Consider the following 17,005-nt stretch of genomic DNA (forward strand, 5'->3'; position numbering starts at 1 on the left):
TATTTTACACACAAATTAATAAACAAAGTTTTTCAAAATTTGTCGAATTATTAATTAATATTGGAATGTTTTTGGATATAAGAAAATAAAATATAAATTATAAAATATAAATGATAAAATAGAAATTCTAAGAATTTTGCAGATAGTTGCAAGAAATACTTGCATCAAATTAAAAAATGGGAATGTAGGCACTTTCCAGGAAAAATTACGGTAAATACTTAATCGGAATGATTGATATTTTTTTCATATTTTTCATATTTGGTATTCACAAGAAGAAAATATGAAACTAAAATTTCTGAGAATTCCAAGAAATCAACTTTATTTGCAAAATCTTGTGCCATTAATCATTTCAGCAGAAGAATGCAGTTTATTTTAAATAATGTAATAACACCCACATTACGCGAAATTTAAGCATGTTCATACGTCGCGTATGTATTTACTGCACAAAAACAAGACGGATCATTACATGGTCTGCATTTAAATCGTATTAAGCAGATATTTCAACGGGTTAACTCATTATCAGAGGGCGGCTATGTAATTATTCTCAAGTTTTTTTAATCTGATGAATACCGACGTCAAACTTTATCTGTGTGTTCCCTAACTTGCATAGAACACAAAAATTTCAAAATGTCTTTACACATATTTCTAGGTTTTCGAACACATCTCTGCTATTATTTGAAAAATACTTAAATCTTTTCCATATTTTTTGAAAATACATAAATTTCGTATATATTTCAACGATGTGAGACGAAATTTTTATGTTTAAAGAAATTATGTAAGTCGCAAAATATCCAGAGGAATAAATTCAACAGGGCAAATTTTTCGAAAATTTGTATTTAAAGATTTTTAGACCCAAAGTATATAATACAGAGGATTGCATAAATTTAAAAGCACAAATTTTACGAAAATTCTTATTCTTGTTTTTTTCGTACATAGATAGTTCTTAAATACTTTGATCGTTTTTTCGCAAATATAAATTAAACTTTTCGTAAATACATATCCATCACCTGCTCATAATTATTATGACGATACGCGATGATACGTAGCAGTACCGACGGAAAGTGTGAGAAATAATGAATGACGAAGATGAGACAGAGATTTTACACAAGGGTAAAACCTGATGAATGCAACTAACTAAATAGCTACGTAACAAGATAAAACCCTTGAGATACGAGATGAAGATGAGACGAATGCAATGCAATGAAATGTAAATGAAGAGGAGGAAGAAGACAAAGTGAAGCAAATAAAATGAGAGACCGGCTTCAACAGTTACTTTGATCTGCACATCTTCTAAATCGTATCTACTTTGTTTCCCAGTTGCAAATAATTCAAGGGAGGAAGAACACGAATTTAACAAACTTTCAACTTGTGACAGGTTTCTTTTCCATTGTTTTCTTCTGTTTGATTTTGAAAAAGGAAAGTTTATTTTACTTTTTTAGTTGGAAATCTTTAGCATTTGGAAATCTGAAAGAATGCGGATTAAGTAATTCAAGGTTTAATTAGATAGTTAAGTGGTAGAAAGGGTTAGTTTAGGACATGTTTTTATTACGGGTAAGGAGAGGCAGTGTTGGTGGGGGGAAGAGGACTGATTTTTTTGTGGGGGTGGTGGGAGTGGTTGTGTGTTTTGTGGTGTTAAATAGTTTTGTGGTGGTGGATGGGAGGCATATTTCCTTAAAGAAATTGCATCGTCCGAGAGGAGAAAGAATTACGGAGGATTCCGTGACAGTGGAAGGTATGGAAATTAATATGTAATTTTTGTTAAGAATTCCAGATTTATGGAAACTTTGAAAACTATGGATTGTGTTCCTATAGTTTATTTCTCATAGACTTTCTAGTATGCTGCGTTATGCAAGTTCCAAATTTCCAAATCTTAAAGAATTCTGAAAATAGGCAAAACTATTCGAAATTTCTAAAAATCAGATTAAATAAGATTTAAATTTACACGAATTTTGATCATTCTGCTGGTGAAAAGTTGCAAAGCGAGAAGATGAAGTATAATTTTCATAAATTAAAATTAAAATTGATCTGATCTTTGAAATTTTAAAGTTGTATAACCCTCTGTGTAAAGATTAGTAATCTTAGATTACCATGAAAAATAAAGTGTAGGAGAACTTCGTTTTTTTGTGCAAATTGGCTTTCTTCGACTTTCTGCTAGCAGAAAATAAAATAATTCCGACGTTAAAATATTAAGAACTCAAGCATTTTTTGGAAATTTTATTATACATAAATTTACTACGAGTTTAATATAAAAAAATTTAAACAGCGAAGAAAATCTGACAATAAATTCTACAAGTTCAACTCTCCTCACGTATTTGCATAAAAAGGACTTACAAAAATGCAACTTTTAATGAAATTCTAGTACCACTTTATTCCTGAATTATTTACACAGCAAAAGTAAACACCACAAGATTGTTTAATTACCAAACCTTGTTGACTTTTTAGTCCCCGACTTTGCAAAAGTGGATAAACTTGCAAGTATATACTTACGCCAAGGATTTCGCAATTCGCCAAATTTATGGCGTTCATGAAATCATGTGCAGTATTTACAACACAATTCCCGAATACTTGACTTTTTATTTACAAAACAAATGTAACCAACATTGTTTAAGCAGCCAGCTTGCTCATTTTTAAGTCCCCGACTTTGCAAAAGTGCATAGCCCTGTAAATAGGTATAAAAGTCATGGATTTCGCAATTCGCAAAATTTATGGCCCCCATGAAATCGTGTACAAGTTGTATAAGTACAACATAATAAATATTATGACCAATTATGTACTTTGTTAGGAAGTAAAAAGTGTTGAGAGGGGTACAGAAGCCAATGCACTTTTAGTTTAGGCGTCGTGTCTGCTACTTCCCCAGTGGCCGCGGAAGCTGTGGGGACATTAACGTTGTAGGATGGGGGGAGGGAGGGGCTTATTTGCAAGGGTAGGTGATGGGTACATTAAATAATCGTGGGGACAGAGGTACAATGTTCCCACGCTTCCGCGGCCACTGCTCCTCTTAATGCAATGCAACCAGCTTCCGAATTCTTTCAAGTTCATCACCCAAGTTGATGAGGAAAAGAAGAAGAGGAAAATCGGCTTTTTTTCTCGCTTATAATAAAATCATCAGCTATTATTATTCAAAGTATTTTTTTGCTAAGTCCAGTTATGTCATCATCTTCATCTTCAGATAGGCAGCAATATTTTGGTTTTGTTTGACGCGTCAAAAGATGGGTTTTGCAAATTAATTGCGGTGAGTGGTTAATTTGACAGGAGGCTTAAGATTTAAGAAACAGTATAGTAAAATCCACCCGTTATAAAAAAAAGTTGAATGTGCGAGACAAGAGGTGATGTTTGTTGATTGGGTTGAAGTGATGTGTGTTTAATTACTTGGGAGGAAGGCCGAGATTTTTATGTAAGGATGGGCAAAATATTGTGTAAGAAATACAGATTTTTTTCGAGTTACTTCCGCAGAAATGCGAGAATATGTATGGAAAATACAGGTTTTGTACAGAAATTCATTTTTTATCGGTTCGAAAATGCTTTATTTTTAGAAAATAGTTTAGACAATTTCAAAAATATTTCAAAAAGATTATTTTTTTTTTAAAAAAAAAACATACTTTCGTCCGACTGTTGTCTTCGACACGTAGATTTTCGTCTTCTTGTGGGTGTAACAGCATTGGAAATTCAAATCCTGGGAAGAATCGAGTTCAAAATACTGCACTGCATTTTGACAAAGTTATTTGCCCACCTCTGTCTTTCAATGTCGTAAAAAATTTGTTATTCGCAATTCAATTTATTTTAAAAATTTCGTTGAATACTTGAGAAGAAAAAGGCATCTATGACATTTAACACGATTACAATTCAGAAAAAAAAATTCGGTGTCAAACTCTTAAAATTTTTGAAACCTTGTACGTATGTTAATTTCTCGAGAGTTTAAAAATTTTAAACTTTTGTCAGCACGATGTATACTCCTGGAAACTCGACCCCTGGGAAGAAAGGAGCTGAATATACTTACAATGCGACAGTGTAAACTGGAATCCTCTGATTTGGTTGAAATTTTAAAATTATGTGGTCCAAATCTACGTTTCTTGACACAGTTTGTGCGATGGTCATAATTTGTCAAAATATTTGAGGCCAATCATTTAATAATTTAAAATTTCTTTAAAATAACAAGTTTTGCTTTAAAAATGTAAATTCCAACAATGTGGATTTTATTATGCAACTTTGAACGTACTGATAATTATCAGAAGAGAACTTGTCTAAGAATTTACTTGATTTTCACTCATAAAAATAATTAAATTTTCCGGATTTTTGACTTGCACGCGAAAAATTAATCAGCTTTTGAAAAATTGAAAATGTTATCGTATAATTAAATCAGTCACAAGTTTACAGAACTACACGAGACTTTTGTGTGTAATTAGTAAACCGTCATCATCGTGGTTCCAGATGCAATGTTCAAACTCAATTTTTTCGAAATTTTGGAATGTTTTCTTCCGAGCAAGTATTTTTTCTGATGAAATGTCGGAAATTTCAAGAATGTGGGACTATCATTGGTTGAAATTTTTTTATGTTTCCTTGATAATTGTTGCTCTGTCATATCAATTAGAAAACTTGGGTTTATGATTTTTTTAGAAATTTAAAATTTTTTTAAGGAGAAGCTTAGTCTTCAAAAATTGAAAAATTTAAAGAATGTGGACTTTATTTTTATTATGGAACTTTTGGCTTTTATAATCATGAGAAGAGAAGTTGTCTCAGAATTTGTTTGATTTTCACCCATAACAAAATTCAATCTTACGGATTTTTGACTTACACGCGAAAAATTAATCAGCTTTTGAAAAATTGAAATTGTTATGTAATTAAATAAGTTACAAGTTTACGAAACACGAGACTTTAACGTGTAATTAGTTATTTCAAAAACCATCATCATGAACCGTTCGATTTTTGGAAGTCGACCTTGCCTCAGTTCAAACTTGAACTGACGGACGCAAGGAATTGTGGATTATTTAATGATAGACAAATTAGAGGAAAAGTAGCCATTCAAGTTTTGGTAGCTTTTCGGTGTATGAATTTTTTTCGTATTTTAGAATTGACGTGTTTTGTGTACCTCACATTTTATTTTTTTTGCACTTAACATTTTTCGTAAGTATTTTTTTTGTTTTGAAGGTGTTTTACAAAATTTTTGCGTACTTCGCATTTTACGGATTTTTTTATATATATTTTACGTAGATATGTTTTGTAGTTAAAATAGTACAATTTTGCAAACTTCGCATTTTACGGATTACAAAAATATATTTTATGTAGATATTTTTTGTAGTTTGGATTCTATAAAATTTTGCGAATTTCACATTTTATGGATTTTCTTGCTTTACCGATATATTTTTGAATGTCAAGTTTTGCGTATTTTGTATACTTGATAATTTACGAATTGCAAATACAAACTATGAAAATTTGTCATATCCAAAATACTATAGTTAGTTGGATGCATATTTATTTAGTAATTAGAATTTAATAAATTTAATTTTTTATTATTTCGCTTTAATATGAAGTATTGTTAATATTAATACCATCATTATCTTATTATCATATTATTATCTGCCATAAATAATTAATAACTTATTCATTTTAATTTACATATTTGACGTTACTATGAAGCAAATTGCAACAATAATAATTGGACTTATAATAAACAAAATTTTACGTTTAAAATGAGTTTTTAAACGGTTTTGAGGACTTGATTTCTAAAAACTATACAGTTTTATTTATACTCGACCAAGCTTTAAAAATTTTACGTATTTTTATACTTCATATTTTACAATTTGTTAACAAAAATTAGTGACATGTGAAATCTAAAAATATGTAAAATTTGAATTTCAAAAGAAGACATAATTAATAGGTGAACTTTACGTTACATGCATTTTCTATATTTCATATTTTACGGAATTTTTAATACTTCATATTTTACGATTTGTTAAAAAAAATTGGTGAAATGTGAAATATAAAAAAATAAGCAAAATTTGAATTGCGAAAGCATACGTAAAATATTTCATATTTTACGGAATTTTTAATACTTCATATTTAATGATTTGTTAAAGAAAACTTATAAAATATGTGGTATACAAAAAGTTAAATTCTTTTATGGAGTGTAAAATTTTGTAAAATGCTAAGCTCACATTTTTTTGTAGTTCGAATTTTACCAGTTTTTATCCACCTTCTTTACACAATTTAAACCGGAAATTTATCCAAAATTTCATTTTTTTTACAATAAATTTCCCATTTTTTTGCAGCCGTTCCCCCCACCACGTTGGACTCGTCGACGACCCTCCTCCGCGCCGGGTATGCGTCTCACCTCCGCCAAAACTTGAAAAAAGCCTTCGCCCTCCAACTTTTACATCAAGCTCAACAAAGAAACACGAATAAAAACCATTCGCCCACCAGTGACGAATTTATTTCGAGAAAAACCAAAAAATTGAAGAAAATCAAGAAAAATCAGCAAAATTCGTCCAAATTTCGGGCCCACATTCCATTCTTACCGTTCGACGATGACGAGGATGACGAAACGTCCGGCGAAAATGACGAATCGTCAGATGACGGAGGTTTTGATGACGAGCATAATTTTGCATCTTTCGACTTGGCCGTCACGCACCCCGAGGAAGACCCACATTTTTACCAGGAACGGTACAAAACGGATGGCGGCGGAAATAAAATTGGCGACAAGGCGCCGTATTCCTTGGCGAATTCGTACTTCGATAATGAATATCCGCTCTCCCAGTTGCAAGCGATGGAATGTGCGACACCGACGAAGTCGAAAGGTTGGTAAAAAAAATTTTATAATTTTAGTCAAATTTTTAAAGCTTAAAAAATTCGTTTAAGTTGTGTCACACAATTTAAATGCAATACCAACGAAGTCGAAAGGTTGAAGATTTTGGAATTTTTGTAGTATTTTTAAAATGTTCAAGAATTTGTTTAAGTTGTGTAACATAATTTCAATGCGATACAGACGAAGTGGAAAAATTGGTCGGAAGTTTAGGAATTTGTGTACTATTTTAATTTTTTTAATTCGTTGAAATTGTGTAACATAATTCCAATGCTACATCGACGAAGTGGAAAAGTTGAGAGTTTCAAAGAGTTTTGTTAGAAAATAAAATTTGAAAAATTCAAAGAAAAACTCCTAGAATTGAAATTAGTTGTGTAACGCAATTCCAAGTTTTCCAATTCCCCACATAAAATAAGTAAACTATTTAACAAGAGCAAAAAAAATATATTTAAAAAAGACAAATAAAATCAATTATTTAAATTTACAAAATTACGAATTAATATTGGAATTTACATTTGTTTCATTTTCATTTACAGAATTAAGAATTATTATTAGAATTTACATTTGTTTCATTTTCACGCCAAGTTGTAAATTATGAGAAAATTGTTATTGTTAAACACTAACTTAGGTTTATAATTGTAATAATGCAGTACTCTCTGTTGGAAAATTGAAGTAAATTCTAATGATAATTATACTATAATAATTCGTAATTTTGTAAATTTAAATTATGTAAATTGATTTTATTAACCTTTTTTAATATATGTTTTGCTCTTGTTAAATAGTTTATTTAATTTTTGTGGGGAATTGCAGTGCCGATTTTGTAAATTAAATATTTTGTCATTGGTTTTATTTACATTTTAAAAGATGTTTACTATAATTTTTTTTTGCGTTCAAAATTTACTCGTGGTATAATAAAATTGAATTAAATTCTAATGATACTTACTCTAATAATTCGTAACTTTGTAAATTAAATTATGCAAATTTACTTTATTATGTTTTTCAAATTTTGAACACAAAAAATTGTAGTAAATATTTTTTTAAATGAGAATAAAACCAATTACAAGAAATTTAATTTACAAAATCGGCACTGCAATTCCCCACAAAGATTAAATAAACTATTCAACAAGAGTAAAACATATATTTAAAAAACGGATAATAATAAGATCAATTTACATAATTTAAATTTACAAAATTTACAATTATCATTAGAATTTAGTTCAATTTTCGAACAAATTACTACCACTTGGAACTACTTACTGACCTGTTGTAAGTATTGAATTACTGAAAATTTATTTATATTTTACAATTTGGCGTGCAAATGAAGCACAAAAAGTTTCGAAAATATCCCATATCCAAAAAAACTATAAATAAATTATTATAAAATGGGAAAATAATATAACTTAGGATTTAATGACTTATCATCAAAATCAAATATTTTCAAATTCTGCACAATTATTTCTATTACAAGGCAACTAGTGTTATAAGTACAATTAAACAAAATTGTTCTAATAATTCGTAATTTTATAAATTGATTTTATTATTTACCCAGTTTTTACTCTTGTCAAATAGTTTATTTAATTTTAGTGGGGCGATTTTGTAAGTTAAATTTTTTCAATTGGTTTTATTGTCATTTTTTAATCTAATTTAATGCTAATTTTTTCATTGCAGGATATTGTTCCACGTTCCGAGCCTGTGTTCCGAGCCTGTTTAATGCGGAGGGTGACCTCGAAACGCCAGCGTTGGCGGAACTGGTCTCGATGAGCATTGGTTACTGCACGTCCGCCGTCCGATCCGATTTGGACGTTACGAATCAGTTCTTGAAGAGGAAGGGTCACCGTTTCGCGACAGGTAATCAAATTAGTCACGTGATTATATTATGCAAATGATTAATTAATTCAGGGTGAAATTATAAAATATTTTGATAATTTAGATGCCCCCATTTTTATTATTGTTAAGTAACCCGAGTCAAGGCTTATGCTCCCGTCTTAGTTGCTTGTCTGTCTGTCTGTCTATCGATTAGACTCGTAAAACTTATCAAATCAATGCAAAATTGTGCACATGCAAATTTAGGAATCGAGTTGGAAGATGAGCAAAATGTGTGCAAAAATAATTTTAAAAAAGTTGTGCACACGTGTAGGAATATGAAATATGTTTGGAATAGATGTCCCCATTTTTCCTAGTTGTAAGTTAAAAAAACGATTCTGAGCTTATGCTCCCATCTTGTGTGTCTGTCTGTCTGTTTATCGATTAGACTTGTAAAACTTATCCAATCGACAGAATATTATGCACACGCTAACTTAGAAATCGAATTGGAAGATGATGCAAAACGTGTGCAAAAATAATAAATAAATTGTAATTTTGGCCCGAGTCAGGACGTATATCGATTAAGGTCGTAAAACTTATCCAACCAGCAAACAGAAATTCTCAGTATCGTGCATATCGTGCATTTTTTCAGGTTAAAATACTTTGGATAAGGGACGTATCACGTATCATTAAAAAAATATTGTTATTTTTAAATTAAAATTCGCCAGAATTTTTTTTTCAGGGTAAACTATGTAGCAAGATGGACTGATCTATTACATTTAAACAAATTGAAATTCATCAGCATTTTTTTTCGGCATCAAAGCTTTCAATTGAAAAAAACTTTCACTCTATATACTTTCTGTACCCACAAATGTGTAAAACTGTCTTGTAACTTTAGTTCAACTCAGGACTCCTCAGATCTTTTGTCCGGGTCATGTTAGTTTGTCTGTATCTACATATGTCTGTATATCGACTACCAATGCTATGGTAGTCGATAGTTTGAAAATATGTATACTTTGAAACTTATATTACTCATTTGGTTGGATATGTTTTGAAATGCGTCATATGACGAATTTGGACAAAATCAGGTTAATTATGTAAAGTATTAACTCAAAATAATACAAAATACATTTCTAGGAGGTCCACGTGTTTTGAAAAAATAACACGTGGTTTTGAAAAAAACTAGCACCTGGGTTTGAAAAAAAACTAGCACGTGGTTTTGAAAAAAACTAGCACGTGGTTTTGAAAAAAAACTAGCACGTGGTTTAAAAAAACTAAAACGTGTTTTTTCTTTATTTTGTGCAGTGGCCAACCGAATAATTTGCTGTCCTGGCGTTCCCCCGCCGCCCGAAACTTCCGCGGAGGATTCTTCCGCTGAAAAATTTAACGATTTTCTGGGCGGAAGTGACTCCTTCCTTGAACCAGATGAGGATAACGTCCCTCTTGAAGGCGTATCTTCCCCTCCAAATAAGGTCCCCGGGACTAAAAAGAAACCCGGGAACGGAACGAATCCCGGCATCTTTGTCGACTTGAAGGGCGAATTCGTCGAAGAAAATCCCGACACGGAGGCGGAAGTGTGGCACTCGGAGGAAGACTTAAAAGCCGCGATGAATAAAAAACCGGAAAATGTTATTCCAATCGAAGCCTTAATTCCGGAGGATAAATTGCCGTTTTATGATCCACACACGAACTCGTTTTCGAACCAGATTTTGGATAAATTTGGGGACAAAAATGGTCAAAATTTGCCAAATAATGGGCAAAACTCGCAAAATAGTGGGCAAAACTCGCAAAATAATGGGCAAAATTCATTAAATAATGGGCAAAACTCGCAAAATAATGGGCAAAACTCGCCAAGTAATACCGAAAATTCGCAAAATAATGCAGAAAATTCGCAAAATAAAGACTCTCATGACTCCTCCCCACCACCTCCACCAATAACCGAGCCAAACGACGAATTCATGCCGGAAGGAAGCAGTGACACTGAATCCTCAACCGGAAGTAATGGATTTATTCCCCCCCACGACGACGGAATCATGTCATCAAATGACCCCCCAGATTTTGAAGGTCAACCGATAAGTGACGAACTGACGACGACGGTGCGTTCTTCATCACCCGGTGAGAATTCCACCTTTATAGAAATTTTCCCCAAACCCGTGAATGGTGCTAATGGAAAATTCACCTTGGAAAAAGGGGTCCACGTGCAACCTGCCGCGGCAAATTCAAAAATTCCTGCGCAAACCTCGGTCAATAATTTCGCCGAGAATGTGGTCGACTCGAACAAAATCCTGCTAGTCAGACCGACCAAGAATAAACCCCAGCCGGATGAAAATTCGAGTCAAAAAGTGGAAATTTTTGTGCAACAAACAACACAGACCGATTTTCCCGACGAAATTAATACCCTGCAAAATTTGCATAATGACGATAATTTGCATAATTATGATGACAACGATGACGCCACAAGAACGACGACAGATTTGTATAACAAGTATCATCACGCCGAAGTAGATGACACCTCCACGACGACTCGTTTCGTCGCAGATTTTCCTACGACGACGCCAAATTATGGCGAAATTGACGCCACGAATGGTGCCGGCAAGATAAGCCATAGTGATAACCACCACAATTATGAGAATGAAGACGTCGGAAATTATTTGGCGGACACGATAACAACGACTGTACCCCAGGGGGGAAATCAAAATAATAATTCCCCCGTCCCCCTTGGAGAAAATAGTGCAGATTTCCCTCCACAAACCACGACCCGTTATTACATAACGAATAATGTGGACGAGAATGGTTACACCCCGACGGAAGAGATTGACGGAAGTAAAGAAGCGACACTAGGTTATTTGGATGATGAACAAAGCCAGAAGTTTCCGGAAACGACGACCCCGATTTTTACTTCCGGTGGAGAAAGTGGTATCGGAGAAGGAACGACATTTATTAGTTTGGTTAATGACGGAGAAAGTGAAATTGGTCACGATATTCCAGAAGACATACGTTCAAAAGAACCGCCATATAATTTGAATGACCACGTGACCGGAAATGAAAATGGGATCGGGGATGAACAAAATCATCACTTATTTCCGTCCATAACTGAAAAAAATAAAGAACCGCAGCAGAATTTAAATGACCACGTGGAAGATAAAAACCTGCCCCAGAATTTGAACGAGCACGTGACCGGAAATGAAAACGGGATAGATAATCAACAGTTATTTCCGGTGGATGCGGCGACACTTTCGCCGCAAAATAACGAAAATTCTTTGGATAATGGACCACCTTCTGTTTTCTCTTCGGAGAAACCAATTTCCGGACCGGAAGTAAATACCGGAAGTCAAGAAATGACCGGAGGAAGTGCGGAACCTTCGAAAGAAGGGGAAACCCTGGAGGAAGGAAATCAGTCGATTTCCAACGAATCGAATGTTTCCGATGAGGGCGTTAAACAGTTTGAAACCCCGAAAATTTCGGTGAGTAAAGGACCCCAGATAAAAAATAACCCGGTAAAACATCCTCCCCCCATTCCGACGCCATCACAGGAACCCGAATTCGGTGGGGTTGGTCCGGGTGAATCGGACTTTCAGATTTTATCGGCCTGTGCAACGCAAGATTATTACCGATCACTGGAGGAGGACACGTATCGACAGTATCCGTATTTAGTAAGGAATCGTATTGATTTTCATTTCACGACAACTTTTGTAAATTTACGAGATTTACGAAAATTCCATATTTCGTAAATGCAGGCAAGATTGACGTATGTTTCTTTTGTGTTCGTAAAAATATTTGGGAGGAATTAGAAGTAAACATATTTAGAAATTAATTAAGGCATTTCACGTCATCTTCGTAAACGTCGTAAACAGTAAATTTATTTACGACGATTACGAAAAATCCATGCTTCGTAAGGTTGATGTGTATGTTTCTTTCGTAAAAAATTTTCGTAGGAATTAAAAGTCAGAATATTTTATTGATTTTATTGCATTTCACGCCATCCTTCGTAACTTCGTAACCACGTGAGTTTACGAAGATTACGAAACAAGAACATGCCTCTGATGTATCTTGGTGAGTTTTGCACCGTAACTTCGTAAGAAAAAATTATCTTCGAAATGTTCCCAAGTTTCGTCAAAAGTTCGTACGTTTCGTAAGTTTAAGTGGTTACGGAGTTACGAACGATGACGTGAATCGATTCGTGTAAATGCTGAGTTATATTATTATTTTTTCCCAAAAAAGTTCAAAAGTTCAAAATTTCAAAATTTTTCTCGAAGCTAAATTCATATCTGATATCAGTACAATTAAGTATTACAAAGTTTTACGAAATATTGTTTCGACTTTGAAACGTCACATTTTTTACAAAATTTAAAAAAAAATTATTCCCACACACTCAAAATAAGATAGTAATGAATCATTACCACGCGGAATGACTATGTGGCTCTACCACGTCGGTTACGATTTGTCGTAGAAATGGTAATAATAAGTTCAGGGAAATTCAAATTTAATACATAATGGTATTCACTTCCTTAATATTTGTAATGAATTTGAATTTACCTGAATTTATTATTACCATCTCTACGACAAATCGTAACCGACGTGGTAGAGCCACATAGTCATTCCGCGTGGTAATGATTCATTACTACCTTATTTTGAGTGCAGAAGAAACCACATCTGGCCAAGTTAAATATATTTATTTTTACATAATTTTGTTCCTACTTTGAAATGTGACAATCTTTTCGAAAAAAAGTGAATAAGCAAATTTTACAACATTTGCGAAAATTCTATGATTTCAAAGCTTCTTAAATATAGGCAAGATTGATGCGTCTTTTTCCTCCGTAAAAACGTTTAGTAGTAAGTTATGCTAAATTTCTTATGAAAAATTCAAAATTTCAAAATTTATTGTCACCAAAAACAATAATAGCTAACCAAGTTAAATATATTTATTATTACATAATTTTGTTCCTACTTTGAAATGTACTAATCTTTAAACAAAAATAGATAGGCAAATTTTACATAAAAACGTTTTGTAGAAAGTTATGCTAAATTTCTTATGAAAAATTTAAAATTTCAAAATTTACTTTCATCAAAAATTACCAGATCTGAGGAAGTTCAATAAACTATATCTATTTTTACATACTTTTGTTCCGGCTTCGAAATGTTACAATCTTTTTGAAGAAACTGAATAGGCAAATTTGCAACGTTTGCGAAAATTCTAGTATTTCAAAACTTCTTAAATTTAGGCAAGATTAATGCGTGTTTTTCCTCCGTAAAAACGTTATGTAGGAAGTTATGCTAAATTTCTTATGACAAATTCAAAAGTTCAAAATTGACTGCCATCAAAAATCCCAGTATCTGACCAAGTTCAATTAAATTTAATTATTTTTGCATAATTTTGTTCCGGCTTTGAAATGTAACAAACTTTTTTAAAAAATGAATAAGCAAATTTGCAGAATTTACGAAAATTCTAGGATTTCAAAGCTTCCTTAATAGAGGCAAGGTTGATGCGTGTTTTTCTGTCGTAAAAATATATCGAAGGAAGTTATGCTAAATTTCTTATGAAAAATTCAAAATTTCAAAATTTATTTTAGCCAAAAACAATAAAATCTAATCAAGTTGAATTAAGTATATTGATTATTACATAATTTTGCTACGGCTTAGAACTGTGAGAATTTATTTAGGAAAATTGGATAAGCAAATTTGCAACATTTGCAAGAATTCTATGATTTCAAAGTTTCCCAATTATATGCTAGATTAATGCGTCGTTTTCCTCTATAAAAACGTTTTGCATGAAGTTTTGCTATATTTTTTAAGAAAAAGTTCAGAATTTCAAAATTAGTTCCCAAACAAGCCTACCTAACCAAGTTCAATAAAATATATTTATTCTTACATAATTTTATTCCGGCTTTGAAATGTGACAAATTTGCAACGTTTGCGAAAATTCTAGGATTCTAGGAAAGCTTCTTAAATATAGGCGAGATTGATGGGTGTTTTTTCTCCGTAAAAACTTATCTCACGAAGTTATACTAAATTTCTCATGAAAAATTCAAAATTTCAAAATTTATTGCCAGAAAGAATCACCAAGTTCAATTTAATTTAATTATTTTTACATAATTTTGTTACGGCTTTGATATGTTTGTGACAATCTTTTAAAAAAAATTGGGTAAAGCAAATTGAAAAAAAAACAAATTTGCAACATTTACGAAAATTCTATGATTACAAAGTTTCTTAAATATAGGCAGGATTGATGCGTGTTTTTTTTTCGTTTTCAAAATATTTCTTAGGAACTAAAAGTCAAGAAATTTGGAAATTTATATTATAAAAATTAGCAATTTATACTTTAGTTTAATGCTACAAAAATAAAATCGTCGGTTTTCAAAGTGAAGATTTTTCCAAATGATGTAAATGTTGAGTCCTGCTAAATTTATTAGGAACACTTCAAACTTTCAAAATTTTAAAACTTTGTTGTAATTTTAAAACTTCAAAATTATAAAATTTCAGAATCTACTAAAATTGGAAAAAAACATCTAAACAAGTTTGATCCGATATATTTCTTTTACATAATTTTGTTACGACTTTGAAGTGAGAAAATTTATTCAAGAAAAATGGATACGCAAATTTGCAACATTTGCGAAAATTCTATGATTTCAAAAGTTTCCCAATTATAGACAAGATTGATGCGTGTTTCTTGTCTTCAAAATATTTTGTAGAAACTAAAATTCAGGAAATTTTGAGCGCTTAATAATCTATACAATTTTGCAAGAGTTTCAATTTCTGTTTGAAACAAAATAAATGCGTAAGTGTTCCGATTTTTTCGAAATTATAAAACTTAGAAATTTTATACTTTTGAAATTTTCAAAATTTCTTTCTTATGTGTTTTCGTTCGCAAAAATATTTCACAGGAATTAAAAGTCAGGATATTTCGAAATTAATAATCAGGCTTTTCTTGTCACCCTTCGTAATTCCGTAAACTCACGAACTTTTGACGAGACTTGGGAACAATTCGAAAATAATTTTTGCTTGCGAAGTTACGGTGCAAAACTCTATGAAGATGAAAGCAGGGCATGTTTTTGATTCATAAGCTGTACTGCGTAATTTTACATGGTTGCAAAGGTTGACGTGAAGCCTGATTATTCAAATTCAAAGTATTCTTGTAACTATGTTAACTATGTTCGAGGTTTACGAATATACCCATGATCAAATTCACATCATCCTTCGTAAACGTTGTAAACAGTGTAAATTTGCGACGTTTAAGAAAATTTTATGATGCGTGCTGAAGTTGTCGCAAGAAATTCAAAAATTCACTGCAGAAATTTAAAAATTTAAAATTTTTTAAATTCAAATTTAAAATTACGATTTTAAAATATAATTTGTGGTGCACACATAAGTCAGCACCTTCTTAAATGTGGTAAACGTTGTAAATCGCGTATTGAATTTACCAGATTTACGAAAATGCAGAAAAATTCCACAAGACGGAGGACACTCGAATTTTAAAATTTTTAAAATTTTAAAATACACTTTGTGGTGCGTGCGTACCCTTTTAAGTTAGACACATTCGCCCAAAATAAGGTATTTCAAATCGAACGATTTTTTAAAATTTTCTAAAAATTTAAATTGATCAATTTCGAAGCCAGAATTTATATTTTAAGTAAGAATTAAACATCAAGATATTTCGAGATCAATAAATATAGTCAATATTAAAAAAAAACTTCATGTTTTTGCTTTTAACAAAATAAATACGTAAGATTTTAGGGGAAAGAGTTATCCAATTTGTGTAAATGTTGAGTTATATTAAATTTATTATGAAAAATATCAAAATTTCAAAATTTTCATAGAAATTATAATTTCTGTGTTGAATGATCTGACCAACATTAATTAAATATGCTTATTTTCCATAATTTTTCCCCGACTTTGAAATCTTACAATATTTTTTTAGAAGTTTTTTTTACTTATTTTAATATTTCTATTTTATTGTAAAGACAACTTATCCACGTTATGAAAATGGTGAGTTGCGTTAAATTTATTACCGAAATTCATTCCCAAAGACAAGTTTAGTTAAATGTATTTATCCAAAATAACGTACTTCAAATCGAAAGATTTTCAAAATTTTCGAAAAATTTAAATTTTTGGTCAATTTCGAAGCCAGAATTTATATTTTAAGTAAGATTTAAAGATCAGGGTGTTTCGAGATTAATAATATAATCAATCGTTAAAAAACAGTTTCATATTTTTGCTTTTAACAAAATAAATACGTAAGATTTTAAGGGAAAGAGTTATCCAATTTGTGTAAATGTTGAGCTACATTAAATTTACTACAAAAATTTCAAAATTTTCAGACAAATTTTGATCTTTGTGTCAAGGTTAATTAAATATATTTCTTTCCCACAATTTTTTTACGAATTTGAAATCTAACAATGAGCGTATTCA

The 17,005-nt window shown here is 31.5% G+C and overlaps 1 protein-coding gene across 1 annotated transcript in view; it reads left to right on the forward strand.

Moving 5' to 3' along the window:
• The first annotated feature begins 1,303 nt into the window (after positions 1–1,303).
• LOC110859080 overlaps positions 1,304–17,005 on the forward strand; it is a 28,921-nt gene continuing 13,219 nt past the window's right edge. The window contains exons 1-4 of the mRNA XM_022107943.2: positions 1,304–1,732; positions 6,267–6,791; positions 8,465–8,644; positions 9,905–12,252. Of these exons, the coding sequence (XP_021963635.1) occupies positions 1,537–1,732; positions 6,267–6,791; positions 8,465–8,644; positions 9,905–12,252 (3,249 nt within the window). The 5' untranslated portion in view covers positions 1,304–1,536. The remainder of the gene's footprint in view (positions 1,733–6,266; positions 6,792–8,464; positions 8,645–9,904; positions 12,253–17,005) is intronic.

This window comes from Folsomia candida, unplaced genomic scaffold (assembly GCF_002217175.1).
Source record: "Folsomia candida strain VU population unplaced genomic scaffold, ASM221717v1 Fcan01_Sc024, whole genome shotgun sequence".
Lineage (NCBI taxonomy): Eukaryota > Metazoa > Arthropoda > Collembola > Entomobryomorpha > Isotomidae > Folsomia > Folsomia candida.